This window comes from Bactrocera oleae, chromosome 6 (assembly GCF_042242935.1).
Source record: "Bactrocera oleae isolate idBacOlea1 chromosome 6, idBacOlea1, whole genome shotgun sequence".
Taxonomy (NCBI): domain Eukaryota; kingdom Metazoa; phylum Arthropoda; class Insecta; order Diptera; family Tephritidae; genus Bactrocera; species Bactrocera oleae.
Window position 1 is genome coordinate 62,946,060 of NC_091540.1, and position 27,996 is coordinate 62,974,055.

General features: G+C 33.6%; 3 protein-coding genes across 6 annotated transcripts; 1 reads left to right on the forward strand and 2 right to left on the reverse strand.

Annotated features, from left to right (window-relative positions):
* Positions 1-1,169: 1,169 nt before the first annotated feature.
* Positions 1,170-19,735, reverse strand: MFS9 (major facilitator superfamily transporter 9). 4 transcript variants are annotated; one of them, XM_014248302.3, is made up of 7 exons: positions 19,463-19,735; positions 7,063-7,289; positions 3,482-3,785; positions 3,283-3,396; positions 2,201-2,627; positions 1,864-2,140; positions 1,170-1,799 (listed from the first exon to the last, which is right to left on the reverse strand). In XM_014248302.3, exons 2-7 carry the CDS (start codon positions 7,125-7,127, stop codon positions 1,460-1,462), a joined length of 1,527 nt encoding a protein of 508 aa, XP_014103777.2. In that variant the 5' UTR covers positions 7,128-7,289; positions 19,463-19,735; the 3' UTR covers positions 1,170-1,459. The 4 variants fall into 4 exon arrangements, with proteins under 4 accessions (XP_014103777.2, XP_014103774.2, XP_014103776.2 ...); XM_014248299.3 differs by having other exon boundaries at positions 19,570-19,734; XM_014248301.3 differs by lacking the exon at positions 19,463-19,735 and adding an exon at positions 19,006-19,253.
* Positions 19,736-22,056: 2,321 nt separating this feature from the next.
* Positions 22,057-25,105, forward strand: LOC106627965 (dynein regulatory complex subunit 2). Its single transcript, XM_014248308.3, has 6 exons — positions 22,057-22,409; positions 22,466-22,579; positions 22,661-22,799; positions 23,269-23,891; positions 23,967-24,149; positions 24,745-25,105. Exons 1-6 carry the CDS (start codon positions 22,224-22,226, stop codon positions 24,985-24,987), a joined length of 1,488 nt encoding a protein of 495 aa, XP_014103783.3. The 5' UTR covers positions 22,057-22,223; the 3' UTR covers positions 24,988-25,105.
* Positions 25,015-27,952, reverse strand: LOC106627968 (uncharacterized). The gene is made up of 3 exons (XM_014248310.3): positions 27,497-27,952; positions 25,563-25,761; positions 25,015-25,480 (listed from the first exon to the last, which is right to left on the reverse strand). The coding sequence occupies exons 1-3, from the start codon at positions 27,878-27,880 to the stop codon at positions 25,176-25,178; spliced, it is 888 nt and encodes a 295-aa protein (XP_014103785.3). The 5' UTR covers positions 27,881-27,952; the 3' UTR covers positions 25,015-25,175.
* Positions 27,953-27,996: the final 44 nt, after the last annotated feature.

Genomic DNA, 27,996 nt, shown 5'->3' on the forward strand with positions numbered 1-27,996 from the left:
TATTATTTTGACGAGTATTCTTACAATAGAGCTCCGAAGAGTTTTTGGGAGGCTATTTTTTTATTATTTTTATTTGCTAACTCTACGATAGTGGCTTCTAAAATGAATATACTGCAAAATTTCAACAAAACCCTGTAGAAACACACAAATTTAATTCCTCTGCCTCTTTTAATATTTTTCCTGCAGGATAGCCTCACTTATCGACACAGTTAGCGCAAATTTTTTTTCAAAAGCCAAATACTAAAGTTGTTATGTAGAATATGACGACTGGAGAAATCTCGACACTTCCTTTTTGCCTGTTTCCAACACCTTCAACCAATTCACACCAGGCTGGGAACGAGTAGGTATTCTTCATTCCTTTTGCGTTTTGACACTGAATCAATGTTAGTAAGAATTAGTAAGCATTGGTCAGCAACCAGCACATATGCGGTTGCGAAATACTTCTGACTCATGGAACGTAAAAGGTCTATGGAATTCCTCGCTACAAGCAAAATACATCTTGTTCTGTAGATATTTAAGTGGTAAAACTAAAAATTATGCCGGCCACCAACCGTTAAAGTTGTATGGAATAGAGCAAAGTAAAACCGTTTAAACATTTCCAGCTTTCACTAGACTGAGGTTGAAAGATCTTCGTAGCCAAATAATCGACAAACCAGTCGACATGGCCGAAATTATGCTTATGATACTAGCCGTCTCAACAAAATTGTGACAGGCTCTAGTCGCTTTGTTGATTTGCGAGGTTACTGCTTGTCCAAATCTGGGGGTTGGTGGCATCATAAAGAACTGTCACTATCAACACTCAGTGTGAGATACTTCGTGGCTCCAGATTACCTAACCTTACATAATTTTTGTTCGGTATTATAAATGGCTTCTTTGTAATGGTTCAAGTGTGATCTCCCGATTGAGCAGCTGCCTTAATCTCGAATCTAATCTGATTTAATATTTATAAGCCCTCTCCTATTTATATGATATAGGGGTTGTTGTTTTATCGGTAATAAATAAAATAAAATAAAAATAAAATAATGTATAAATTTATAAAAACAAAAAACTATATTTACCTCTATTTTTGTTTTTTACACTTCGCTTTCCAATTTCCTACTGTGCAACATCTTTCCGCTACTTCAAATACCATTGCATACCTTTAGGCATTCAAAATAATAATTATCTGCTTTTCTTTAAGAATACTAGGTATTTTATTTATATTTTATATTTACTTTTCCATGTCGCTAAAATTGGTATTGTTCATTCAACACTTTTACTTAAACTAGGCATATATCTACAAACAACTGTTTTCGCTTAACTAATTATTACATCAATAGGAGAAATTTATATGGATATGCACAATATTCGCCTCTTCGCTGCTTCTTACACTCTGTATCACAACTTTTCCGTATGTACACATATGTAAATATGTATGTAGTAATGTTTATATGCATGCTCATGTGTATATAAATATGAATTATTGCTCTTTCAACTCAGCTGCAGCGTTCACATAACCTGCTTTGCCATTGCTGTTAGCCAACACAGCACGCTGACGTTCCTCCGCCTCAGCCGCCTTTTGTTCGGGTGGTTTTGCCCACTCTTGCAATTCACCCGAAGCCCAGAACCAATAGACGATACAACCGATGAGATAGATACCGGCCGAAATGAAGAACACCGCTTTCCACTCCTCAGCCGTTTTATTCGTGACCAAGTAGCCAGTCAGCATGGGGCTGACAATGCCGGGAATGGTGGCGAATGTGTTACCGATGCCCATCAAAACGCTAGCATGTTGTGGTGCAATATCGAGGTGGTTAACACTAAAACAGAAAAGAAATTCGATGAGCTTGGTGAATTTGAACGAATAAATGTTAAAGCACTCACGCGAAGCCCGACCACGCGAAGGCGCCTAAGCCCACTGCTATAGTAATGCAAACAACCGACCATGTTGGATCCAAGAGGTAGGCAGTAAGAACCATAAAAGTTGTCTGCGCGAGAAAGGCAGCACAATTGAAGTAGCGACGCACTTGCGTGGTTGTTAGAATTTTCTTAATCTGCAGCCAATCAGCCAAGTAGCCCGAGACACCGAGCAGTATACCCATGGCCAGATATGGTACAGCCGAAACGAAACCAGTTTTATCCAGATTAAAGTTGAGTGTGTCTAAAATGGTGAAAAAATTGAAATTACAAAACTATTTACGCCAAGAATATATCGTCAAACCTTTCAAAAATGTGGGCAGTTGCGTTAGCAGCGTGTAGAAACCCCAATTCTCAGAGAAATGCGAAGCGATAATAGCATAGAATGGTTTCGAGGTGAATATCGCCTTCCAGGGATGTTTAATTTGCTTATTGCCGCAATAACCGATTTTCTTTTGTATATATTCACGTTCATCGTCAGAGCAGTAACGATCACGATCCGGACTCGAACGCACCACCAACATCCATATACAGAACCATACTAATCCTATTGTACCGAATACATAGAAGACACTCTCCCAACCGTAAGCCGAGGCTAAGAGACCCGATGAAGGCATAGCTATAACGGTACCGGCGTAATTGCCCGCAAAAGCAATGGAGGCCATGCGCGAACGTTCCAGCGGTGGTGACCAACGCGACCAAACAGCGTGTATGCAGGGGAAGGTGACGCCCTTGAAAGAGTACGTTTAGTAATTTAAGTTAGAAGGAAGTAGAATCTGCGTATTAAAAGCCTATCTTATTGGTTAGAATGTGTTTAACCAACACTCGTTTACATCAAGTTCCCGACTACTTAACTGAGAAGCAAGCCCAAAAAAATTTCTTGCGCTTTAAAAGGTGTATGCGGCAAAGAGTTGTAGGGTTCTCTTCCGAGAAAAAAAGTTTGAAAACTAAGAGATAAAATTTGACCTAGAATAGGTAATGAGATTTGGTAGAAAGTATAGGGTTTAGACCTCGTTATATGCTAAAAATTAGCTCTTATAGCTGGTAACTCTAAAGTTCCGAAATAATTGAGCATTTTGCGGAGTGGACCCAGGTACCACTTCGAATTTTTTGGTAAAAATACTAATTTAAGTATCTGCGATGATCTATAAAAGGGTGAAGAGATAATGCGAGAGTTTACTTGTCGGTAAACTCTCGAGTACAATTAAAAACAGTGGCTTTAAGCTTTGTAAGTTTATCTGGTGGGAACTTTTTTTTTAGAAAAAAATGGGTGTTCATAAAAATTTTATATTTCCCTATAAGCTTATACCCTCAAAATAGTCACACCCACAATTACAAAAATACGTGCTCCGATTTTTCAAGTTCAGAAACTTCTTAGATATTCACCTCAAAAACACCTTCAATGATGCGCACAGCAAGGAACATCTCCAAGCTATGCTTAGCGGCCAAGGGTGTTAGCAGCGTCAATAGCGCCGTGGTACCGATACCTAAGCCAAATACCTAAAAGAAACATAAATAAAAATAAATATGCGATTACTCAAATTCATGGCAACAGAAACTCAAGAGCGCATGCGCATTCACTCACAATGTTGCCACCAATTTTGGCGCCAATAAAACCGCCAATAAACTGTGTTGTTATGTAACCATAGAAGAATGAACTCAATATCAGACCTCTCTGCTTCGAATCCCAAGGAAAGTCTTGTTCATACGAGATATTGCCAGCATCATCGATTACTGTGCGATTCTCAGTCATTGCCACAATCGCCACACTGAGGTTAACACGCAGCGAGTAAACATTGAAGAATCCGAGGAATGCCAAGAAGACGACAACATAGCGACGTTTTTTCCAAAATTTCCATGACAGTGGTACAGCTTCGACTATTTCATTGCTGTTGGTATATAAGGATAGTGAGATAATTAATTTATAAATTAGTAATTTAATTCATGAGATATTCCATTTTGCCAGATAAAACATATTTTTCTCTAAGCTCCATAAGATATTGTAGCCAAGTAATTGAGTGAAGTATTCATAAGTACTCAATAAGTCATACTCAATTAGTAATTAAGTTTTTTCATTGCTAACTTTCTATAATACTTCTTTATCACTATATGCAAAAAAAATTTTAGTCAACACAATTAAGCAGCAAATTGAGTCGTGTCGTTTGTTATTCACACCGACTCAATTAAATCCACTCAATTGGCCCTTAAACGAATTTTCGGCAATCTTGTCATCTTTAATCTTGTTTATTCTTTTCTACACTTGAAAGATTTTTATTTATTTTATCTGAAGCAATTACGTTCGCAACTAAAAAGTTGATATAGTGGTAATTACCGTCGAAATTTAATTGATTCAATTAACGTCTAAATTTAATCACTATTATTGCCATACCCTTTTTATTTGATTTTTCGTTGTTGATATTTTAACTGAAACCAAAGTCAATATAATTATATTATTGACCCAGTAATGGCAATTAGTAGATTTCCCTATCGTATGGTAAATTGAAAACATTTTAAGTAAAATTACACAAATTCTCTCATATAATTACTCAATATAAGCCAGATATATGTTTTTGAAAAGCATTTGAAAATATTAAGCGAAAGCGATCGCTATGAAGTTTTACTTCCTCGAGAAGCTACATATACCATGTGAGGAAATTTGACTCGATCATCGGAAACTGGCCTTATGTTGACGTCAGAGTGATAGCAGAGGTTCTCAACATTGGTCATGGATCGACTCAACGCAATTTGGTGGATGTTTTGGGTATGAAACATTTCAATGGTAGACTCGTACCAAAAGAGCTGGACTTTTTTCAAAAACTAGTTCGAGTAGAGGTCGCTAAAGCTGAGGATATCTATGGTAGATATTTCATTTAACCAGAATATTTTTTGGATTTATTATAAATGAGTAATTTTGGAGAACGTTTTCTTAATTAATAGCTAAGTTTTGGTTAGACAAATTCCTAACTAACTCTTTATCCAAAATTATTAATATAAACTTATGTTTTTTTTTTTACAAAATTTGTTCAAACCCATTTATAAAACAGCTGAATGAACGAATGACTTTATAAATAAAATGCTACAATTTGTTTGCCAGCGATTTTGTGGTATATCGTTGAAGTGTTGTGGGTGGCGCACATACCAAACCATCATGTTTGATCAGCTGCAACGGCATTCAAGGCCGTCCGCATGCCACACGCCTTCGAATTATACTCTACTATTACCGATTAATGCCTGCGAAACATACAAATTACTGGGCTTAAATCAACAGTTCTACTTGCTGATCTATTTTGTCTAACTTTCGCTTTCGCCAAGACAACAATGAGTTGCTCAGTTATGTTTACCCACTTTGGCGGCAAGTTTAATGAACGGGTGAATGGGAAACTGTTAGCGCATTGTTATCATTGTTGCTGCTTTTGCGCGGTTAAGCAACTGGTTTTCATTGATTTGTTTTTAGTAAGACTGTTTATATATATATGTACTTATGTAAATATGCATAAATGCTCTATATATAGAACTTACATATCTACAGGTGTTGTTAATTAAAAATATTACATTTATATATTATTTATATGTATATACATATGTAGTTTATACTCGTAAGCAATTTGAAATTGTTTGTTGGAGGCAAATATTTCTTTTGTATGGCTCAACTGTTCTTTTTGCAGTTGAGGCTGCACAGTGGTACCTATTATGCAAAGAATGTCTAAGAAAAATTCCATTTGATCGATTCTGTAGTTGTTATTTGTAAAAATAAAAATGTTCTTTGAAGAGCTCATAATGAAATTTTTGGAGGGTTGCCAACTGTTTAAGAAAAAAATTTCTATCATAAATATTTTTTATCGATATTGTAACGATTTTTTTATAAAATTCAAATTTTTTTTTTTGTAAAAATTCGATTGAAATTTTTTATGGGTTACCAGCTGTTTGCAATTTTGTTTCAATAAAATTGTTAAGATGAACGTACTGTTACAACATAATTACCAAATGGGGAGGTTTAGATACGTTTATAGTTGAGATTGGTTTTTTGAACTTCTTGTTATTTTAAATAACCCACATTAAAATTTTTAGAGTGTTGCCAACTGTTTCAAAAAACATTAAAAAAAATTCTACTTAATCGATCTTGTAACGATTCTTTTTATAAAATTATAATTATTTTTTGGAAACTCTCATTGGAATTTGTTATGAGTTGCCACCTGTTTGCAATTGTAATTTAATAAAACTATTTAGATGAACATGTTACAACATAAGCAACCAAATGGAGAGTTTTTAAAGGGTTTATAATTGAGATTGTTTATTTGAAAAGTGTTGCCACTTGTTTCAAATTTTGTATTAAATAAAATTCATGAAATATTTTTATTATTATTATTAGCATTTATTAAGTAAAGATGTTTTAGAACGTCTGAAAAGAAAAGTACTTTTGAAGGCGTGTCCAACTTTCCAAAATTTTATATTTAACTATAGTTATTGTATATTAGATTCAGAGAAATATTTGCATATTTGAACAATTACGTTGGGTAAATTAATACAATTTTGTAGTAAGACCATAAAAAATTATTTGAGAAATTTGTCATTTTAAAGATTAATATATGTACGTATACATAAAAATTTTTTAATATTTAGTTAGTTTGGAAGAACAAGAAGAGATTAGATTGACAGAAACCATTTATCATTAAGCTATCCGGAACTATCTGACATTTGTTTGACAAAAGCCATCACTTACAGATTTTTTATAAACTTTTTAATCGATCCACTGTACCCAGCAATGTATTCGTATCAATATTTGCTAGTTCATACAAGTATAAGTATGTATACCTATGTACTTATTATCTTGCGGTTTATACATTAGACATGCGGAACATTCGTCTATTCAGAAGGCGTACTGAAGTGAATTGATTTACTGGTCAAACAACTTTTTTTCGAAGCGGAGAGTTAATGACGAAGTGGCGGAATTCAAATATGCAGATATTAAGTAATAATAAAATGTTTACGAGCGTACGCAAAAGAAAATGAAAAATGAACAAATTTAGCTACAAAAAAAAAATATAAACATACTTATATATTAATATATATATATTTATATATAATCGGTTAATCGATAATTTGAGTTTCTTGCGGCTGACTAAGATTACTGTACATAAGAATATTACATTTGCTGGCTTGACTTACGGATCATGGTGCGCAATCTCCATTTTATGTCCATTGAATTTTTCGCTTTTTACAACGTCCTCCATTGCGGTTTAGTGGCTTACGATTTATTTATTGCACAAGTATGGTTGAGTTTATAATTGAGCTGTAAACCAGAAATTGTTAAGCAATTTACCGCTTTTAGATTTTCGTTGCTGGGATTTTTTGTAAAATGTGAAGTTCTGGTTAACTTATACGAACTGCATTTCCTGTAATTAAATACACAATTTTATATTAATACATATACACATAAGTATACATATGTCTACATTTTTTATTCAATATGAGTATAGTAGCAAATATAAGTTTTATAAATCACGATTTTTCTCGACGGATTTATAAATTTATGGGTGCAACTGAGAGTTTCCTGACCCAAGAAGAATTGCCAATTAATTTTAGAATTCTTCAAATTCATTGAAAAACGAAAAGAACGTTAACCTCGGTTGCACCGAAACTATAATACCCTTCACAAATTAAATAGTTTCCATACAAAAACTTGATTTTGATTGGTTAGTTTGTATGGCAACCATATGCCATAGAGCTTCGATTTGCACAATTTGTTCGAGTGTTTTCGTATTAGCTTGATCAATCATCCATTTCAAACTTCGTGAAGATATCTTGTCAAGTAAAAAAAAAACAGAACTTTAATTTGTTCGTTTAGTTTGTGTGGCAGCTATATGCTATAGTGGTCCGATATCGGCGGTCAGCACAAACGAACAGCTCGTCGTGCTAATCATTTGTGTATAAGTTTCCGTTTCCTTTCTTCTGGGTGTTACAAACTTCGTGGCAATTTTAACATACCCTGTTCTGGCTATAAAAATATTATGTATAGAGTTTCAAAAAGAGTTGCCACCTATATAAAATTTCTAAGGTATATTTTTACCGGAAACTCAAAAAAATTATATCTGAATATTAAAAAGTTGCTATATAAGAGGATGTGTTTTTAATTAAAATAAGATGATGCCAACAAATTGCATACATTTAGAAATACCTTCTAATTTTATACGAAATAACGCAGCTATCTTTTAAAGTACATATGGTAATACTTTTATAGATGTTATGGTAATAATTGCTCCAACGTCACGACAATAATTTAGATCGGAAATAACTGTTGAAAAAAATTTAAAATTTGGTAGCAAAGAGAAATCTCTCTATAGGAGGTTGTAAACTAACTTGCTTAACCGAGAAGCTTTTGTGTGATCCGGCAATTAGATACCGAAGCCAGTTTGAGGGCTTCAGTTTTAAAAAATTCTAAATTTATTTAAAATTCCCCTTTCACTTCTGATCTGCCTCTTGGTATGCTCTGATAAATAAATCTAGAAGATTAGAGCTGTATCCGAACGGCTTCTTAGCAAAAATACGCTTGAGGGTTTAGCATTGTATGCAGATATATGACTGTTTGCTGGAAAAACACACTTGCTTAGGGCAATCAAAAGAGGTACAAGGCTTCGAGGTTCTGCGTAGTGGCTATACGACATGCAGATATGGTATTCAAAATTCCAATACTCACTTAAAAATCGATACATTTTTATTAGTCGATAAAATTTTAACTTCTAAACTAACATTTGTATAAAAAAAATATATTTTTAATGTGGAAATAAATTTAATATCCAGGGGAAGGTTATTACAACTTGGAATCAACGCCTAGTTTTGCTAAGTCTGATGGATGTAGTTAGACTAAAAAGTAAACTGGATGTAGCTGAGCTGGAATCATATACACATCCTCGTTTGGATTGTCTAGTTTTCCATAGATCCAGTTTGAAACGTCTAGAATTATATTTTCAGTCATCCAGGCGTACTTGTTGGCATCGCAATAAGTCGCTCAACAGATTTGTGATATGCTCAAGGCGCTTTGTTGATATATGGTGATTTTTGAGCTATCTTTATGAATTTTTGGTATTAGAATGGGCTGTTTTGAAACTGTTCAGGTATGATTCAGGCATTCTCCTTCGCGTGGATTAGCCTCAGTACTTAAACTCCACTTACCCAGCACATTATATTTCCATAATTATAAATATGTTTGTCAATACAAAACATTTGTAAAATATTTAACATTTTAGAACAAAACGTGTGATTACTTTTTAGTACAGCTGTTTTCCGCTAACAGATTCATCATAAATACATACATATTTATATATTGGTTATTACTAATAATGCAATTTTTTCTGCAGCAAATTGTAAATCAGTTTGTACATTTGCTTTTGCTCGTGAATTTGGTAAATATTTATATTATTATACATAGGTATAAGATCCATATGGCCCCTCCTTAATAAAAAAACGGAATCACAGAAACTTCAAATTTTATAAGGAATGTTTATTACCGTTCGAAAAAACATTCTTTGGCATTTATTTTTTGAAAACTATCTCATATCTGACAAATCACTTGACTAATTGGGACCCTAATATTTGCATTATCTCCTTTTAATATGGTATAAAAATGGCTGAAGCGGACTACGACCATGCCTACTTCCAATATTATATAAAGAAAATCATAACAGCATTCTTCTACTCAGTAGATAACTCAAACTTAAGTAAAGATATTGGAACAAAAATCGACATTTTCCAAGCATCAAACTGTAATTAAAAGTTGTGGAAATCGGTATATAGCTTTTTTAGGATCTTTATATCGAATATGTACCGTGCTTCTAGTTGAATTTATACCTTGTAGTTAAACTTAGGTTACTAAAGAAGGCAAACATATATTTTATAAAGATCTTTATCTCGATTTTGATCGATCACAGATCGAATGACAGCTATATACTAAAGTGATCCGATTTGCAAAAGGCAAATTTTTGAAAAAAAAAAAAAATTTTTAACATCTAGAGGCACTTTTAAAGTAAAGTTTCGATTTAAAATTTTTATTTCGTAAAAATTTTTTGATAAGTGTTAGTAGGAAAGCTGTGCAGAGTCCTCTTTCTGACCCATTAAAAGTTATCAACTTAAAAAATTTTTTGTGGTCATTATTGGAGTTTTAAAAAAAGTCTTAAACGATAACATGCTTTCCTTAAGCGTTAAAATAAATTTTGAGTCAAAAACCGTCAAATTCGGTAATTTTTATATAAATGTGAATAGTTTGAACCAACAAAAAATACTTTTTTGTCAAAAAAAATTTAATTCGAAATTTACTTTAAAAGTGCCTCTAGATGTTAAAACAAAAAATTTTCGAAAAAATGTTTCCAAAAATTTTCTTATTTTATAATATACAAATTTGACCCTCAGGCAAATTAAAAAAAAATATGTTTTTTTTTTCGTTCCTCTCTCATGTATATACCTTACAGGATCTCCGACGTTTTCGTTTAGGTGTTACAAACTTCGTGGTAAACTTAATATGCCCTGTTCGGGGTATAAAGAGGACGCACGCTTGCATATATTTATACAATAGTATAGTAGTTTTCAAATTAGAAAGGTTCTTAAAAATCTTTTGGAGCTTTCAAGTGGAGGTTACTTCATTATTTTTAATTAGCTAAAAACAACTGCAAACTCTAAAGGCACATATAATTTGTATTATTATAGGTATATACAATATAATTGAATTTTATTGCACCTTTTTTATATCCAGCTACACCGCCGCTGACTAATCTCCACAATTTTTACTGTTCTTGAAATCTGTTGGCAAAACATTTATATCTGTCTATGACATTACACGTGCATATGTACTACATATATTACATATATGTGTCCTTTTATGTATTTAAGTTTTATGTCGCTTATGACAACTCTAAATTATGGAAATCTTTCCGCCAATCTAAAAGCATATATTACGCATTTCCCTCAGTCAATTGCGATTAACTTAATCTGCGCGGCACTTATCAGCAAACAAACGAAATTTATCATGCAGAAAGAAATCGCAAAAAAAAAATTATTAAAAAAACAGCAACAATAAAAAAACCCAACAAGAAAACTAAACAAATAGCCACAAAACGGCGGCACACATGGAGCGCCAGAAAGTTTGCATGTTTTTAGAAATTAGAAGTATAACATTGTTATTGACATTTCGCTCGCAAATCACAAAAATGTAGATAAATATTATAATGATGTGAGCGATTACGTTTGGCAGAGCAGTTAGTTTATTGCACACTACACATACGAGTACTCATACACGCTCATTAACTCGCGCCCGCGCTGCCAGCAGGCAATTTCATTAAGTGGCTTTCAGCTACAAAAGCAAACAGCAGCAACAACAACAACAATGAGAGAGTAGATTATCAATGAAATGCATTGCATGCACATAAGTGCCTTTGTGTGTGTGTGTATAAAGAATGTTATGCAAGTGCTATTTGTAGTTGTAGTATTTATTCGCTGCTTAATCCACTTCGCAACCTTTTCAGCTTTTCTTTAAATTGTGCCAGCATGCAATGTCAACAAAAATCAAAAAAAAACGTTAACTTCGGCTGCACCGAAGCTGTAATACCCTTTACAGGTGCATTTCTTATATCATAAAAGTGTATGAAAAAATCATTATAATGATTTTAGTCGGTCAGTTTGTATGACAGCGATATGTTATGGTGACCCGATTTGAAAAATTTCTTCAGCTATTTTAGCGTTGCCTTGGATAATAATCCATGCTAAAGTTGGTTAAGATATCTCTTCAAATGAAAAAGTTTTCCATACAATGAGTTAATTTTGATCGGTAAGTTTGTATGGCAGCTGTATGCTATAGTGATCCGATCTAAACAATTTATTCGGAGATTACATTGTTGTCTTAGAAAATAACCCATGCCAAATTTCGTGAAGATGTTACGCCAAATACAAAAGTTTCCGGTACAAGTGCTTGATTCCGATTGTTCAGTTTAGCAGCTTCTTTGTGAGAAAAGGACGTGTGTAGAATTTCAGATCGATATCTTAAAAACTGAGGATCTTGTTACCGTATTTACAAATTTACTTACATAGCTAAATCAACTCAGGTCGTCACGCTGATCATTTATATACATATTATATCCTTATAACGTCTCCAATTTATCTTTCTAGTTGTTATAAACTACGTGGCAAACTTAGTATACCCTGAACAGTGGTAAATATAATAAAACAAGAGCTCAAACAAATACAGAAACAGTGTTGTGGGAAATTAAATATAATAAATATAATCACAGTCAAATTGTAGTAAATAAAATCATAAATACCGGACACCCTGTAGGAAATGTATCGCATGCGATCTTTATACTTCTTAATATGATGGCATGGCGATGTATTAGACTCATAGGTGTCTTCGATTCGCCACAATTCCACTCGCTTGTAGAAAAAAAATTATTATTTTGTAGTAGACTTCAATCAAAGATAGTAAGTGGTCACCTACATAAAATGGTATAACCCTTAGATTTTCCATTCTTAATTTCTTAGGCCAGTTTATGTCATTTATACCAATTGTTTGTTCGATTCAATTTTTGAGCAGCATTAGCCAATTTTTGTTATATCAGAAGCAAAATTTTTAGTGAAAACTAAAAGCTGCTTGTTTTCGAAGCGTAAAGTTTATGTGTCGATTTTTACTTGAAATTTTATGCTTCCAATGGAATCACAAAGCATTCAGTGAAGGTTGTGAAATCATTGAAAACTTGCCTCATGCGAGTCGTACATCCATATCTGCTAATGACGATAACATCGAAAAAGTTAAAGAAACAGTGCTTGAAATCGCTGTGTTGGCATAGCCAGAGATAGAAGAATATCTCAACATCTCTTATGGATGGACTTAAATGGGTATGATTTGGTTAATGTTTTAGATATGAAGCATATCAATGCTAGTGTCGTACCAAAAAACCTGAATCTTTAGCAAAACGACATCGAATAGTGGTCGCAAAGGAGTTGCCTGAAAACGTAGCTAAGAACCGTATCGTCATTAAACGCATCATTACTGGTGACGAGACGTGAATATGACGTCGAAAAGTCTAGCAAAGACAAAAAAAAAAATCCGACACAAATAATTCAAAATGCGCTCAAAGCAATGAAAGTCATTGATAATCATAAAGATTACTATTATTAAAGTTTTATATTTAAATACGTGAAAACGTATTCTTTTTTTGTGAGTTCGGGACAATTTTGATCGGTGTAAGGCGAACACAGGTCTAGACTATATCAAAGAAATAAATATATATAAATATTTTTACGATTTTCTTATTTCTTTGTTCATTAATCGCTCCTAAAATATTTAATTTTCGCTCACACTTGTTTTCATGCCATAAATGTAATATATGTATATTACATATACCATATATGTATGTAAATGTACAATATGTTCAGCTAACGTCATAAACTTTATCAAGAACTATTGATAACTCTTTCGTTGGCAAAAGCTGGCAGTTCCTCGTCTGCAAACAAATTTAATAAGCTTATCGTATGGCCAATAGGCGAGACACATTAATAAATTCTATTACGGAAATAAAAAGAAATTGAAAATATATTGCCGTTTAAAATATATAACCCTTGATTTACTGCCCATAAAACAAAATAGTTTGATAAAAAAAACTAAGTGGAAAGCTGATAACTGCTATGGGAAAAATTTTAATAGCAGTATAATTTCTTCTTCCACTTCAATATAAAGGGCTTCAAGGCCTGTTAATTTATGGACACTTTTATAAATAATTTATAAAGTTTTTAATTTTTTGCGACATTTAGTGCCAATTCTTGTACTGTTGCACATTCTATGGAAGAAATTTGTTATTTCTATTAATGAATTTCTTATCATCAAATCAAAGGAAATTTGATATCGTTTTATTTTTATAGATAGATGTTGATAGATAAAGAGATAGATGTTGAATACAGCTCAGAGAATATAATTTGGAAAGCTTAATTTTTGTTTGCAGTTTCTGCAACATTATTTGACTTTACTTAATGTGAAAAATTGGATTCTATTTGTAAATCTTTTAACCTAAAATACGGAGATCCTCATATTGGATGTATGCGTATTAAGGGAGGTATGGTCAAATACCTCTATAACAAATGTCAGTGTGATCACAAATTCTTTTGTACACTGTCACAAATCTTTACAGATATATGTGAGCGAAAAATATTTTGAACTACTTGCTCTAAGCAAGGTGAGACTAAACCTTTTGGACGAAGGCAAATTATCACAGTTGAGGAAGCATCTCATAATTTTCTTCTGAACTGTGCAGCTTTCGCTAAGTCAAAAAGAGTTCTTTTCAATTGTTGGCACCATACCGACAAAACGATTAATGATTTTTAAAATCTGCGAATTGTTGCGGATTCATAAAGCATTAGACACGAGCTTTCTTCGAACTTTTTTTCGATTTATTATAGTAATTTTTAACTAAAAGTTAACTTGAACTGACAAGGTCAGAAAACACACTTTGTTTAGATCGCAAACACTTTGTTATAGTTTTATTTTTAGTTTCAAGGTTTTGCAGCTAAAATCTACTTTGTGAAATTTGTGAATCATATGAATGTTTCCATCTCCATCATCAAAAATATGTTCGAAATTTCAGCGTGAAGGCAAACGACTCCGTTCAGGCTTCGTCTGTTGTCTCAGTCTTTAAAATGTTTATTGTTCTGAGTTGTAAAAAAGTGAAATAACTCAAATTTTAAACACGTTCTAAAGCTGATTGAGTTCAGTAAAATATTTTTTATTTCATTTTATAAATTTACTGTTGAAAAATAAACTCGTTGAACGGGGATTTTTATTTCTCGACTTTTAAAAATTTCGTTTAAAATGTATGTTTTTTGACACACATATCTAAACATGAGAAGTTATACATTCATTTACAGTAATGTACTTGCAATAAAGTTCATCGACTCAAAATAAATGTCAACAACAATTGTTGCTGCCAAATAAATACACATACTCGTACTTACAGACTTGCGTACGTCACACATTTGGTGTTGATTAAATACAGTTATATACACATGCAAAACGGCAATTTACTTTTTTAAGTAAAAATAAATTAAGTAAAAAAGATGAAAACGGTAAATTAACGTGCTAACACTGTCTAACAAGGCAGTAAACACTGTGAGATATTTTATTTAAATATTTCTTGTTAAAGTTGTTGCCAAAGTAAAAGGAATATTAGAATAATTAGAAGGTATAAGAAATAGCAATAATACTACAAAAATACTTTATCAAGTGCTTGCTTAATATTTCAGTGCTTTTCCAAGACAAAGCAAACAATTAATTACAATAATAAAAAAAAAATTTGCTATTAACAATTTTGAAGTGATTTATTGTTTTGTTAAACAAATGTTTTGTGTCTTGGACAAGTTTCAACAATGTATATATTTTATATATATTAATATAAGCATATGGTATATAGCGGCATTATATAAAAGCATGTATTTATATGAATGTAATTCGAATCGTGTTAGCCGAAGGCAAAACCATTAATTATATTTCAATAAATTTTGAGCTCTGCAGATATCTTTATATGTTAATACATTAGGGTGGAGCGAAAAAAAATTTTTTGCTTAGCCTGATGGTAAAATCTGTAGATAAAAAAAAAAAGTTTTTGGAAAAAAAAAATTTTTTTAACATCTAGAGGCCCACTCAGTTTTAAAGTAAATTTCGAGTTAAAATTTTGACAAAAAATATTTTTTATTGTTTTAAACTCTTCGCATTTATATAAAAATTACCGAATGTGACGGTTTTTGACCCAAAATTTATTTTGACGCTTAAGGAAAGCATGTTGTCGTTTAGACTTTTTTTTAAAACTCCAATAATGACCACAACATTTTTTTTTAAGTTGATAACTTTTGATTTGCTAGAAAGAGGACTCTACACAGTTTCAAGAACACTTATCAAAAATTTTTTACGAAATAAAAATTTAACTCGAAAATTTACTTCTAGTTGTTAAAAAAAAAAAAATTTCGCTCCACCCTAATATACATATATACATTTTTTCATCCGAACCACAAGCCGCAACTTCAGTATGCTCAAACTAGTTTTCTCTTTAAAATTTCTGTTTTATCTGCCTTAAAGCTGAGGTTTGGACTACTGGATGCTCAATTACCGAAAGCTTTCATAACAGCTTTGATTACACCTTTTACAAGGATCCCTGAGCAACTCCCATAAACACAAAAATCGCTAACAGTTTCAACAGAAAAGGTGCTTTTATTGATCTCTTTTCAACACATTCAAAATTCGTTGCTCCTACTCTAGTTACTCATAACTAAACGGAGATGGCTAATTTCATTCCAACTATTCTAAAAAAGCTTTCATTATTTATTATCAACGAATATCTCTTGAATCCCTACAGTAGACGGAAATCTTTTTTTTGTTTGTTTTGGATAGAATCAACCTACAGAAGCCTTAAATTTAAACTTAATAATTTATAGATGAAATCCAGCTCTGAGTTGCCATAATATATTTTTAAAATATTTATATGAAGTACGGAAGGACCAATTGTAGTGCAAAAATTGATAAATAAGCATAATTCTGGGAATATAGTAGAGCATGTTATCCTCTTTAGCTCCATCTTACTAAAATATGGGAAGATAAATAAAGTTTTTAATTTTCATTTATTATTTTTAAATTTCTAAAAGATTTATTACACATTCAAATATGTTTGTCTGCAAGCTGTAAAAGTGTAGCGAGTTGTGAACTAGTAGACTAAACGATTATGACCACATTAATGAGGTATCTATTATATACGCTCTAGTATTAAATTCAATTGGATAACTCTGTTGTTGCCTTCACATAAAGCAGAGATTAAACGTAATTAGCAAAGAAACGCCTAATCAAAAGCAGTTAATACAAACTTAGTGAATGTTCGACATTAATTAAGGTTATGCTCACAAGGTCTATGAGACCTATGCTGCAATAATTTTGTATTTATTATATAATACGAAGAAAGTAAAGTTTTAAATTGTCTTATGAATGCTGCGTGAGAGTTAAGTGCAGTCGAATTTTTGTAGAAGCAGTTGTATACAGTTGCACAAGCTTTAATTTTGAGTAAGTTCGCTGTCCTAATTGGATTATGATGCAATTTTTTTTTTGTATATTAAATTCGGTAAGACTACTGTAGTAAATTTCAACACAGTCGGCCAAGACAGGCTCAACCGACGGTATTGAATACTACATGGCTTAAAAAAAAGAGGCAGACAAAGTGAAAAAACCTTAGTGATGCGACAGGAGTTCTAGTGAATGCCTCAACTGTTCGCCGTAGGCACAGAGAGGTAGGATTCAACGGCCGGAGATAAAAAAATTTTTCTGAGCCAACTAATGGTAAATTGGATTGTTGTCATAAGTACAGTAATAGATCGTAATTTCCTCAGATGAATCCAAGTTGAATACCTTTGGATCAATTGGTATCTACCATGTATGGATAAAGTCAATCGCACCAAATTTGAGCAAAAATCGCTCTTGAAAATTTTAGCATATATATATATATTTTTTAATAATAATGTATTTTATGCTTTATTACAAATCCATATGTACACTCATTTTCTCTTTCTTTCTTGCATGAATATTTTAGCTCATAATTGAAATTTTTCTACTGATCGGTTTTTTATACCTAGTATTGCATATACCTACATTAGAGCAGATCGATTTTGTTTTTCAATCGCGTATGCGAGAAATGTTAAACGAATCATTCTAAACATCTATACTTAAGAGCATATGGGTCTAAAACCGGTTTAAAGCCAGCGATTTTATGATGAAAACTTTTTTTCGGAGTTATAAAAATTTTTTCGTCAATTTTCAAGATATCCAAATGCAAATTATTACATTGGTGCATTTTGAGATTATAGTTTGCTCATATGTCAGAATCGGCCAGATCGGACAACTATATCACATATCTCCAATACAACCGATTATTCAGTTATTTTACTTTCCGGCTGCCTGCCTTTAATTATATGTAATTTTCTGTAAATTAACACGCTCTAATATACATACATATGTATATAATATGTAAGAACTTAAATATTACTAGATACCGTTAGACCTTGTGTAAATTAATTTTAATAATAATTATGACAGATTTAATTAATGTTTAATTTTCAGTTCATTTTGATATCTATATATACCCGGAAACGTAATCGATTTAGCCCAGTCCCTCTTGTACATGAGTTTTTAAGTTATCAATCTGAAATTTTGCACATGTATTATTCTCCCCAAGTTGCTGCCCATTTGTTGAATTCCCCGATATCGGCCAACTATAGCATATAGCTGCCATACAAATTGACCTATTAAACTTAAGTCTTTCTATGGAAGTTTTTCCATTTCACAAGATATTTTTATAAAATTTGGCGCAGATCATTTTCCGAGGTAGCACTTCCATCTACGAATATATTATTTCGATAAGACTACTATAGCATATGGCTGTCATACAAACTGAGTGACAAAAATCATTTACTAGCCTTCTTTGCTATAAGAAACGCACTGTGAAAGGTATTATAGCTTCGCTGCAGCCTTAGTTAACGTTTTTTCTTGTTTAGTAAGAATTAAACTAAAAATTTTTTTTTTTAAATAATTTTTAAATTGATTTAAAATTAATTTTTGTTTTTTTTTCACTGAGAAGTTTACGATTTTTTTTTAAATATTTCAAATTTTATTTTCTTACACTTTAGTTTGAGTTAAGCTGATTGTTTGAAACTTTACGCTTTATCTGTGTTCCTGTGCAAATAATATATATCAATTAATGTATAATTTTCGCACTCAAAAGACAATCACTAAAATTAATAATGTTCACAAGGCTTTGTTCCTATTTTGACAACCTGCAATTAATTAAGACAGTTAACCTAATTGTTGTGAGTTTACAATTTTTATTCAACACAAAACTTTGCAGACTTCAACTTTAACAAATGCAGTTAAATCAAAGCTTGATTTTATGTTCACAGTTTGAATATTAAGATAACAAGTCACTCTCTGCACACTTGCTTGCTCTCCTGCACTTTCTAATATATAGGTGCAATTTACACACATTTTTCATTCCTTCTCGTTTAAAAGAAAAATATTTTGCATACTTAACATAAAAATTAATTAATGACCTTCACTTGTATAATTTTCCTTTGTTTGCGACACACGCTTAAGACCGTCGTAAGAATTGCACACACGTAGTGTAATTTTCCAACAAACCGACACAAACGAAAGCCAAACCAAACCGGGTATTGTAACACTAAAGCAAATTTGACGCGATCGTTTTTGCGCTATGCGTAGACGGTACCGCGCTGAACGCCCGAAATGAAACACGTTTGACGCCGCTCAGCTGTGCAAGTACACTGATTGCTAAAAAAGTCGGCTTCGAGCCGAAGCTAGCAGGCAAGACACGCTCACGATGTACACTTGGAGGAAATATATAATTATATATATATATATATATATATATATGTATAATATATATAAAAGTGTGTAGTGTGTCAAAACGCCACAGGCATTTCAAGCCGAACAAGCTTGACTACAAATACACCTATGGGTATATTTCCAACAATAACATGCCTAAATTACCTGATAACTGTCGGTTTGCGTTCCGTGTACATATGTACTCAGGTCTCACTTACGGTAAATATATAAATATTTTTGCTTAATTTAAAATTCCGCCTGCGTTCACTTACTCCTATCCACACATTCAATTGATTATTAGCCGATTTTGTTGTTACAACTTCAAAGTTATTATTACCATACAATAGTTAAGTACAACAACAACTAGTACAGCGCACAAAGCCACAGCTGCGTTATGCCGCCTTCAGCATTCGAGTCTCAAAAAGCGACTGACGTGCGTCTTGAACTATTGCCTTCCAACTTTCTTTTCTCAAAAGTCGACGCAATTCGCTTTTGGTCGCTTGATCGTGTCGTTTATTGATACACAGTTACGAACACACGAAGGCATTGGCGTAATTAAACTTTTCCAACTGGTTTTACAAGCCACTATAAAGAAAAATAAAGCAGTCATTAACGGCTTATCAGAATTTACCGCAGCGACTGATAGTAAACACGCACAAACACACACACACATTGAAAGCTTTTGGTGTTCTAAGAACGCCACGGCGTATGAGCCTTATCAATCCTCGCTTATACTATAAACACACACCCACATATGTGTATTTGTGAAAAAATACCGTTGTTAAGGAATTAGATGTTAGATCATAAAGATAGTGTGCGTTTGACAAGAGTGAAAGTGTCGATTTTGAAGTTATAATCTCTACAATACTCATTGAAAGCATGAATTAGCACAAAAACAACTCCACATAAGCACACACACATACTTGTATGTACATTTGTGCGTATGCAGGCACTCGGTGCATGCGGGTTATAAATATCTAGTCAACTATTTACCTCCTGCTGTTTTTACTGCTGAGAGTTATTTTTATGGGGTGATAGCTGAAAAAAGCGTGTGCTTTGATAAAATGTTTATTGGCTCACAGCGCACTAATGTTTGGAGAGTTATTTTATTATACATATATCATCCGATCAAATTTGAAATATACTAACAAAAACAAGAGAAAACGTTAACATCGGCTACACCGAAGCTATAGTACCCTTCACAAATATAAAGGTTCCTTACCAGCACTTGACTCCGATTATTCAATTTGTATGGCAGCTATATTATAAAGTGATCTGATCTGAACAATTTCTTCGGATATTACATGCTGCCTTAGAAAATAATTCATGCCAAATTTCGTGAAGATAACTCGTTTCCCATTTGATTCCGATTGTTCAGTTACTATGGCAGCTATATACTATAGTGGTCCGATATCGGCGGTTCCAACAAATGAGCAGTTTCTTGGGGACAGAAGAATGTCTGCAAAATTTCAGATCGATATCTCAACAACTGAGGGACTAGTTCGCATATACACAGACAGACAGACATACGACTCAGCTCATTATGCTAATCATTTATTGTATGTATACATTTTATAAGATCCCCAACGTTTTCTTCTGGGTTTTACAAACTTCGTAGCAAACTTAATATGCACTGTTCAGGGTATAAACACTACATTTTCTCGTGTTTTGATAATAATCTTTATTATCGTTCCAAAACTAAGCTCTTGGCCTTAATTCAATTTTCCATACACTTGTTTTAAGCCTCGGCTGGGATGGTCTTCAAAGCTTTCAGCGTCATTGTTTTCATAAACCTACGTCGCGGCACCAGTAATGATGCGTTTTTATAAAGTAGGATTCAAAGCTAGGCTGTTAAGCATCGCCTTTGAGACCTCTACTCGACGTCGTTTTTGGAAAGGATTCAGGTCTTCACACCCAAAACATTAACCAAAATGTGCTGAGTCGATCCATAAGAGATCTTTAATTTTCGAGCACGCTTTTTCTAACTTTCTAGATGTCATCGTCATTAACAGAGATGGATGGACGATGCACATGAAGAAAATTTTCGAAAACAAGAAAAACAAAAATTGTATCGATTCGGTTCAAATTGGTCCAGAGTCACCCCGAAGTTCGAAAATACTTTTATTAGGCATATATACGGGCCTTGTGTAAGTACTGAACTTAAGATTTCTTACAGATTGACTGACCAAGGACTTCATATTCGGCGGTGTCTGGGGGCTTGAAACCATTCTTAGTTCAAAAGCTTGAAGGTCCTATTTTGTGTAATGTTTTATTGCAGTATCTTCATTTATGTTTGCTTTGTATAACAAAGGGTATTTTTTTAGACAAGTGGTTTTCAAGAAGAAAAAAACGCAAAGTGAGCTTAATCGCTAAACAAAATTTTCTTGTGAAAATCTGAATCGGTGGGGATTTCATCTAAAAGTTCAATCGACCATTTAAGCCTGTTGAAAATCACTAACGTCTTGGTCTATAGCAGGTGGTTGTTAGTTCTTTCATAATGACCAGTAACGCCAATCGATAGCTTTCAAGCTAAGGCCTCTGGCGTTGATCAGGGACTGATTTATATCCCGAAAATGATTTACTATGGGTTCAACCTTATGATCAATTTTAAAAGTATTCTAAAAATATTTATTCCGGCTATATTTTCATTCAGGCATGATCAGAAAAAGTACTCACATTAATTTGACGAAATTTGAAATGTTTGAATCGAAAGAATACTTATGGATTCTAAATTAATTTTATGAATTGAAGAACTGCTGTGCTTTTTACACATAATTTCAAATATGAAAGACTTCGAAATATAATATATCAAATATTTTTTCTCGCATTGATTTTCAAACGGTTGTTCGTTAACAAAAATATATATATTTTTGGATTTTCATTTTAAAGAGTCGAAACAATTTAATTGCAACGAAATAACAAAAAAATGGACCCGGCTGAGCTTATAGATATGGCGAAACGAGCCACTGAATTGAAAAGTGTCAATTATTTAGAAGACGTACCACAACCAGAAGCGGCGCCGGTCAAAAAGAAGAAAAAGAAGTTGACCAAAGCACAAAAACGTGAGTTGCGACTACAAAGGGAGCTGGAGTTTAAGAAATTGGAGATAACGGTTTGTTGAAACTTACCCATTGAGTTGTAGTAAATCTCATTTAATTTAGTACTTAGGAACATCTCAAACGTGAGCTCGAATTATCTAAACGTTCGGCGAAAAGAGGCAAAGAGGATTGGGAGGAAATATGTCGAGAGATTAAAATTGAGGAATTAAAGACCGAGGTTTTGGTATGTACAGAAGCAATTGAGAATTTGATGGATTCTGAACTTTTATTTTACTTTATATGTTTTTTTTTTGGTTCTGCGCAGGAGTGGTCGAAGAAAACCCATCGTGTTATGCAACAGAAAGATGAAAAAGTCCAAAGCCTACTTGCTGATATAGAGTCCACACAGGAGTTGCACAAACGGAACTTTGAAAGTCATTTGCAGGTGTTGGATTTCGCCATCAGTAAGTGATATGAGTGTATTGTTATTGTAGCGAACTTTTTTTATTTTTAAAAGGTGGAAGCTTAGTTATTGATGTGTGTCAAAAACTTAGTCTAAAACCTCATACTTCTGGTGATAAATTTAAGAATCCTTAATAGACGTATTTATTGAAACAGTTAACGATGTTACTTCCCTTATTTGGCACTTTTCACCCCCTTGTTGCTCAGTCATAAAGGTGTGCGACTTCGATCAATACCAGCCTAAATGTAGGCAACTTTTTTAGACTTGTTTCAGTACACAAACAAATTTTCTAAAGTGAGATATGTATGTATGTATGTCTTACCATTAACCCATACTAAATAGCAAATATAATTTATATTTTTGATTGCTGTGATCAATAGAGGCCGTCCAAAGCCGTCTTGAAGCGTATTTTGATAATTTTTGACTGTTTCCAAATATTAACTCAATTAGTCTTGCTCGTCAAACGTCAGGTTGCTACAACACTTTGCTCGATGTTTCCAAGCAACTCTACGAATCTGAGGCTCAGCAACTTATCGAAGAGTTCAAGGACGAACTGAACGCACATCAAAAGATACAGGATGGCTTCCGAGTCAATTGTGAAAACATTATGCACGCCACGAATTTGGTAGTGGAAAATCAAATGCTTACCGACTACGAGATCTTCGTGGAGAAACAGGATAACGAAGTGAATACAGAAATTGAGAAGCGTTTTGGCTTACGCGACGCGGTAATAGCCAAAATGAAAACACTACACAAACAACTAAGCGACTTCATCAACTCGCTGGTGAATGTCTCGTTCGACACGAAAAAATACGAACACATACACATGTTGATGGATCGTCAACGAAATTTCGTCACCGAATCACGACGTCTGAATGATATTGAATTTCGGCTGACACGCACAGCCGGCGAATTGCAACGCGATTTGGTGCATAATGAAGTAGAGGCGCAACGGAAGCTCACGGACTTGCGCCTAGAGCAGGAGTATTTCTTACAGGTACGCAAGGGTATCGAACGAAACATCAATTACGATCGGAATGTCACATTTCAGAAGTTACAAACGCTCTCTGGCGAATGTTATGGCATGCAGAAGGTTGGTGTCGCACATAAAATCAGTTTTTGATATTATTTTAAGGTTATATTATATTTATTTGTATATGTGGTACAGGACTACCAAAAACTGCTTAAATACGGCGAGCTGTTACTCTCACATGCAGCCAATTGCCGAAAATTACAAACAGAATCGGAAAAGGTTGTCGCTCCCAAGGACGAAGATGAGGCTTCCGTCGATGATGCAACATTTCAACTCGAAGCTCTTAACTTGAAGACACATACTGATATGTCCGAGGAGGTAAGTCAAAAAAATTATTTTGTTCAAAAAGCTCTATATGGACCAGCTTAGTCAGTAACAGAATTTCACCTACTGCTGATGCTGGTACTTTTTTTAATCTTCATCCCAAACAAAATGTTCGTAGTTTCAATATCGAAAACTTATCAGGGTTGTGAAATGAGTGTACAACCTTCTTAATGGTTTCGCAGAGTAATTACGCCATCTTTATAGAAGCTTCATCGTTTGGTTTCAAAACTTTTTTTACTGCACTTAACCCTAAAATGATCCTTGTATCCGTGATCTAGAAGATACCCATTTGGTTGTCGTCAACGTTTTAACAGTAATCTTTTTCCAACTAAAGAGCTTTACAAGCAACTTAACTAACCTTCAACTTTAAAAGCTTTCACCAAATCTAAAGCTTTTTTGCAACTTTCAAATCTTAGCAATTTCACTAACCTTTAACTTAAAAAGCTTTCACCAAGTCTAAAAGCTTTTTTGCAACCTTCAAATCTTAGCAATTTCACTAACCTTCAACTTTAAAAGCTTTCACCAAATCTAAAAGCTTTTCAAATCTCAGCAATGCAAGCTTTCATTCTTCTTTTATACAATATCACAGGAGCTTTCGAAGCACATGCATCTAATGAAAAATTTTTGGCATCGTCAAGCGCTCGCTTCCACACAAAATCTGCTCTTAGCCAAAGAGAAACGTGAACTATTGGAAGAGAATCAGAAATATAAGGATTTCATAAAGCTCATGAGCAAACGAGAGAACATTGATGATATGTTGAAAACATTTACAGTGACGCCGCTGTTAGTGCCGAAGGAGTCGGAATGTTTGAAAGGAAACTTTTTGAAATGATTTGCAAGAAATTATGATACAGCAACATAGCTTTCTTATGTACATTTATACTTTAATTGTAATTTTGGCTTTGTTTTAGATATAATTAAAAAAAAAATCATTAAAATATACATTTTAATTTCGACGAGTTTCTAAACACGGACTAGTTTCTCTTTCACTAGTGAACTTCTTCTAACTCGCGACTAGCTTCATGGTCGCGGATCGTAGTTGAGCACATCGAATGTGAGTATTTTGTAAAACGACACCGACCAATCCGGATCCCTCACATTATTCGACGAATTGTCCGTTTGAGGTGTGTAGTCGCGTCGGAAGCGCATGAAAATCTCGGCAAAGACGATGCGATGTGGCACCGAGGTAACCTCAATGGGTGTGCGCAAGTCCTGATCCAACTTGCGCAAAATATCGTTTATTTCCACCAACTCTTCGGGCGAATCGAAGTCCTTCGTATTTCGCATGCCGACAAAGAGCATATCAATGAAGCAATACCGGCGCCCTAAGCGTTGAAATTTCACAAAAAAATATTCAATTCATAATTGGTGGGTTTCCATTCGAGTATAATTTGTACTTGCTCTTACCAAAATTCTTTCGTGTCGCCACTTTCATTGGTATCGCCTTGCGTATATGTTCCGGGTCGAATTTCACCAATTTGAGTCGTGAATCGTTTCGTGACAGCAACATATCACGCGTGATTTGTTGAAATCCAACTGGTGTGGTAAATTGACTAATTTTCCCAGTGTTCTGAGTGCGTATTATATCGGTAATCACAAGGGCCGCCTAGTAAAAGTGGGATATAGGTATTTACAATGTTTAGAAATCGGTTGATATTTGAAGATTTTCGGTGAGGTTGCAGTATACTTTGTATTTGTAACAAGTGATCGTTTAACTAATATAGTATACGAAAGCATCCGATAAGTACTCGGCCTACAAAAGAAACGGAACTCGTAGGACCCAATCAAATGGTCCAATTTCTGTTGGCTTTACATTTGACCTCACTGGTCACATTAGCCCAAACATTTATATCACGAACTGCCTTCAGCAGTTGCTGTTAAAATAGAAATGCAGAGAAGCATCTCTTAATATTGAATGACTATGAAATTTTTTTTTTTTTTTTGTAAATTCTGCGACTTTTAAGTTATGCTTTATTGGAGATCTCTATTAACCGTTAATAACTTTTCGACAGTATTTTCCTTATTCTGCTAACTTTCCGGGGTTTTCAAGCTCTGAGATGATTGGAGATTATTTCATCTAAAATTAGTATTGCTGCTTTCATCACTATTACTTAACATCGCTCTTCTAACGTTAGAAACGGCTTTAAAAATTAATCAGTCTTCTGAAGCCTAGTATAGTATCTGGGCATGAACAATATAGTGGGCTAAAATAATAAGAACGACTACATGCCAATATTTAGGTGGATATTTCTAATCTTAATTTTACTTATATATATGTATATATATTATATATGTGGTGGGTTCAGAGAAATACTGTCCAAATGGTTTGTATCTGAGCTACTTATGTTTTCTACTAAATGGATATTGGTGGGTTGTAAGTGCGGACATGAACCGTTTATCTGAGACATGGCGACGTAATGCAAACATTTCAGTGGCGGTCAAACTGTTACATATTTATTTGCTTAGGAGATTCCATTATTAATAATTATAATTTAATTTAAAAAATATTGAAAATCTAGTAAGGGAGGCTTAAATACAAGTGTGGCTGAATTTGTTTCTATGTATATTTATAAATATATGTTCTTTCTGCCAGAAAGTCGGATTTGCTGCTGTTTCTGTTGTACTGGATTAAATAATTCTTTATTAACGTTCTCTTTTTTTCTTCGATCTTTTAAGTTCTTGGGCCCACCTAACTCGATTATAATAGTTCTCACACCAAGGTATAAAGTTAATCGAAGGTAAACCTTATAAAGTTGATGGGAATGAGGACATATTTCTTTAAAGATAAGTAATATTGGTAAGAAAGTCTCTTTGAAAACATGGTAGGAAAAAATACCCAATGCCACACAGATTGGCTCACGAAAACCAATAAGCTACAGTACCATCTGATCAAATTTGACGTAAAATGACAAAAAATAAAATGGATTTCCACGTATTTCAATCCATAAAACTAAAAAAACATCTAACCAAATTTGACCCGGACTGACAAAAAAAAAATGCGTTTCATGTTCGACGTCATATTCACGAATCCACGTCTCGTTACCAATTAAGGATGCGTTTAACGAATGTGGGGTTCACAGCTACGTGGAAAAACAGCTCCTTTGCGACCTCCACGCGATTATAAGGATTGAGAAATAAGAACTGTGAGAAAGAGAATGTATCGAAGTGTCCATATTTCGAACAATAAGTTCAGAACATATACTAAGAAGACGTGTTGAACTCGGTAGTCGAAACTTAAACATTTAGACCTATTCAAATTGTTGGACCAAACAAGAAACTATCCAACAAAAATCTCCGCGCTTTCAAAGCATTAAGAAAAGTATAGAACTATCACTTATTACCTGCTTCGAACCACGTACGAAGTCCTGCTCGGTGAAGCTGCGATCCCACAGCAAACGTAGCCTCAACAAATTAAACTTTGTGACAAAATATTTCCAGGGATTATGCAAGTAAACCAATTTCGGTATGGTCTTGCGTTGTTCATTGTTGCGATTGAAATTCTTCTGCCAATTATTCACGTACGAACGGGCGCAAATGCGAGTTCTAGCAAGAGTCGAGGCATTTCCGATTAGTTTTAGACGCGGCGGACGCCAAGCGTGCAGAGCGTGGAAAGCGCGACGCGTGGGCCGCTGCCAAACGGTGGCGTTGGAGGGGTAGTTTAAATTTGCTGCAATTCGTTTCGCCAAAAAATTACAATCGAAAGTCACTAAGAATTTTGTTAACATTTTTTTTTTTTTCAAATATTTATTTTATTAAAAATTTCACTTTTTTGAAGTGAAATGAAATATTTTTGTGTTTTGGGTTTTTTTTTTTGGAATTTTTGACTTTTTATTTTCTCTCA

Coding starts and splice junctions, on each gene's coding strand:
- MFS9 (XM_014248302.3), bottom strand. CDS start 7,127: ATGGAGGACGTTGTAAAAAGCGAAAAATTCAATGGACATAAAATGGAG. Junction 2,628..3,282: donor TCATTGAAGGTGTTTTTGAG/GTGAATATCTAA, acceptor TACTCTTTCAAG/GGCGTCACCTTCCCCTGCAT. Junction 2,141..2,200: donor ACTGCCCACATTTTTGAAAG/GTTTGACGATAT, acceptor TCACCATTTTAG/ACACACTCAACTTTAATCTG.
- LOC106627965 (XM_014248308.3), top strand. CDS start 22,224: ATGGACCCGGCTGAGCTTATAGATATGGCGAAACGAGCCACTGAATTG. Junction 23,892..23,966: donor AATGTTATGGCATGCAGAAG/GTTGGTGTCGCA, acceptor TATGTGGTACAG/GACTACCAAAAACTGCTTAA. Junction 24,150..24,744: donor ATACTGATATGTCCGAGGAG/GTAAGTCAAAAA, acceptor ACAATATCACAG/GAGCTTTCGAAGCACATGCA.
- LOC106627968 (XM_014248310.3), bottom strand. CDS start 27,880: ATGTTAACAAAATTCTTAGTGACTTTCGATTGTAATTTTTTGGCGAAA. Junction 25,762..27,496: donor TCGTACGTGGTTCGAAGCAG/GTAATAAGTGAT, acceptor CACTTTTACTAG/GCGGCCCTTGTGATTACCGA. Junction 25,481..25,562: donor GGCGACACGAAAGAATTTTG/GTAAGAGCAAGT, acceptor TTCAACGCTTAG/GGCGCCGGTATTGCTTCATT.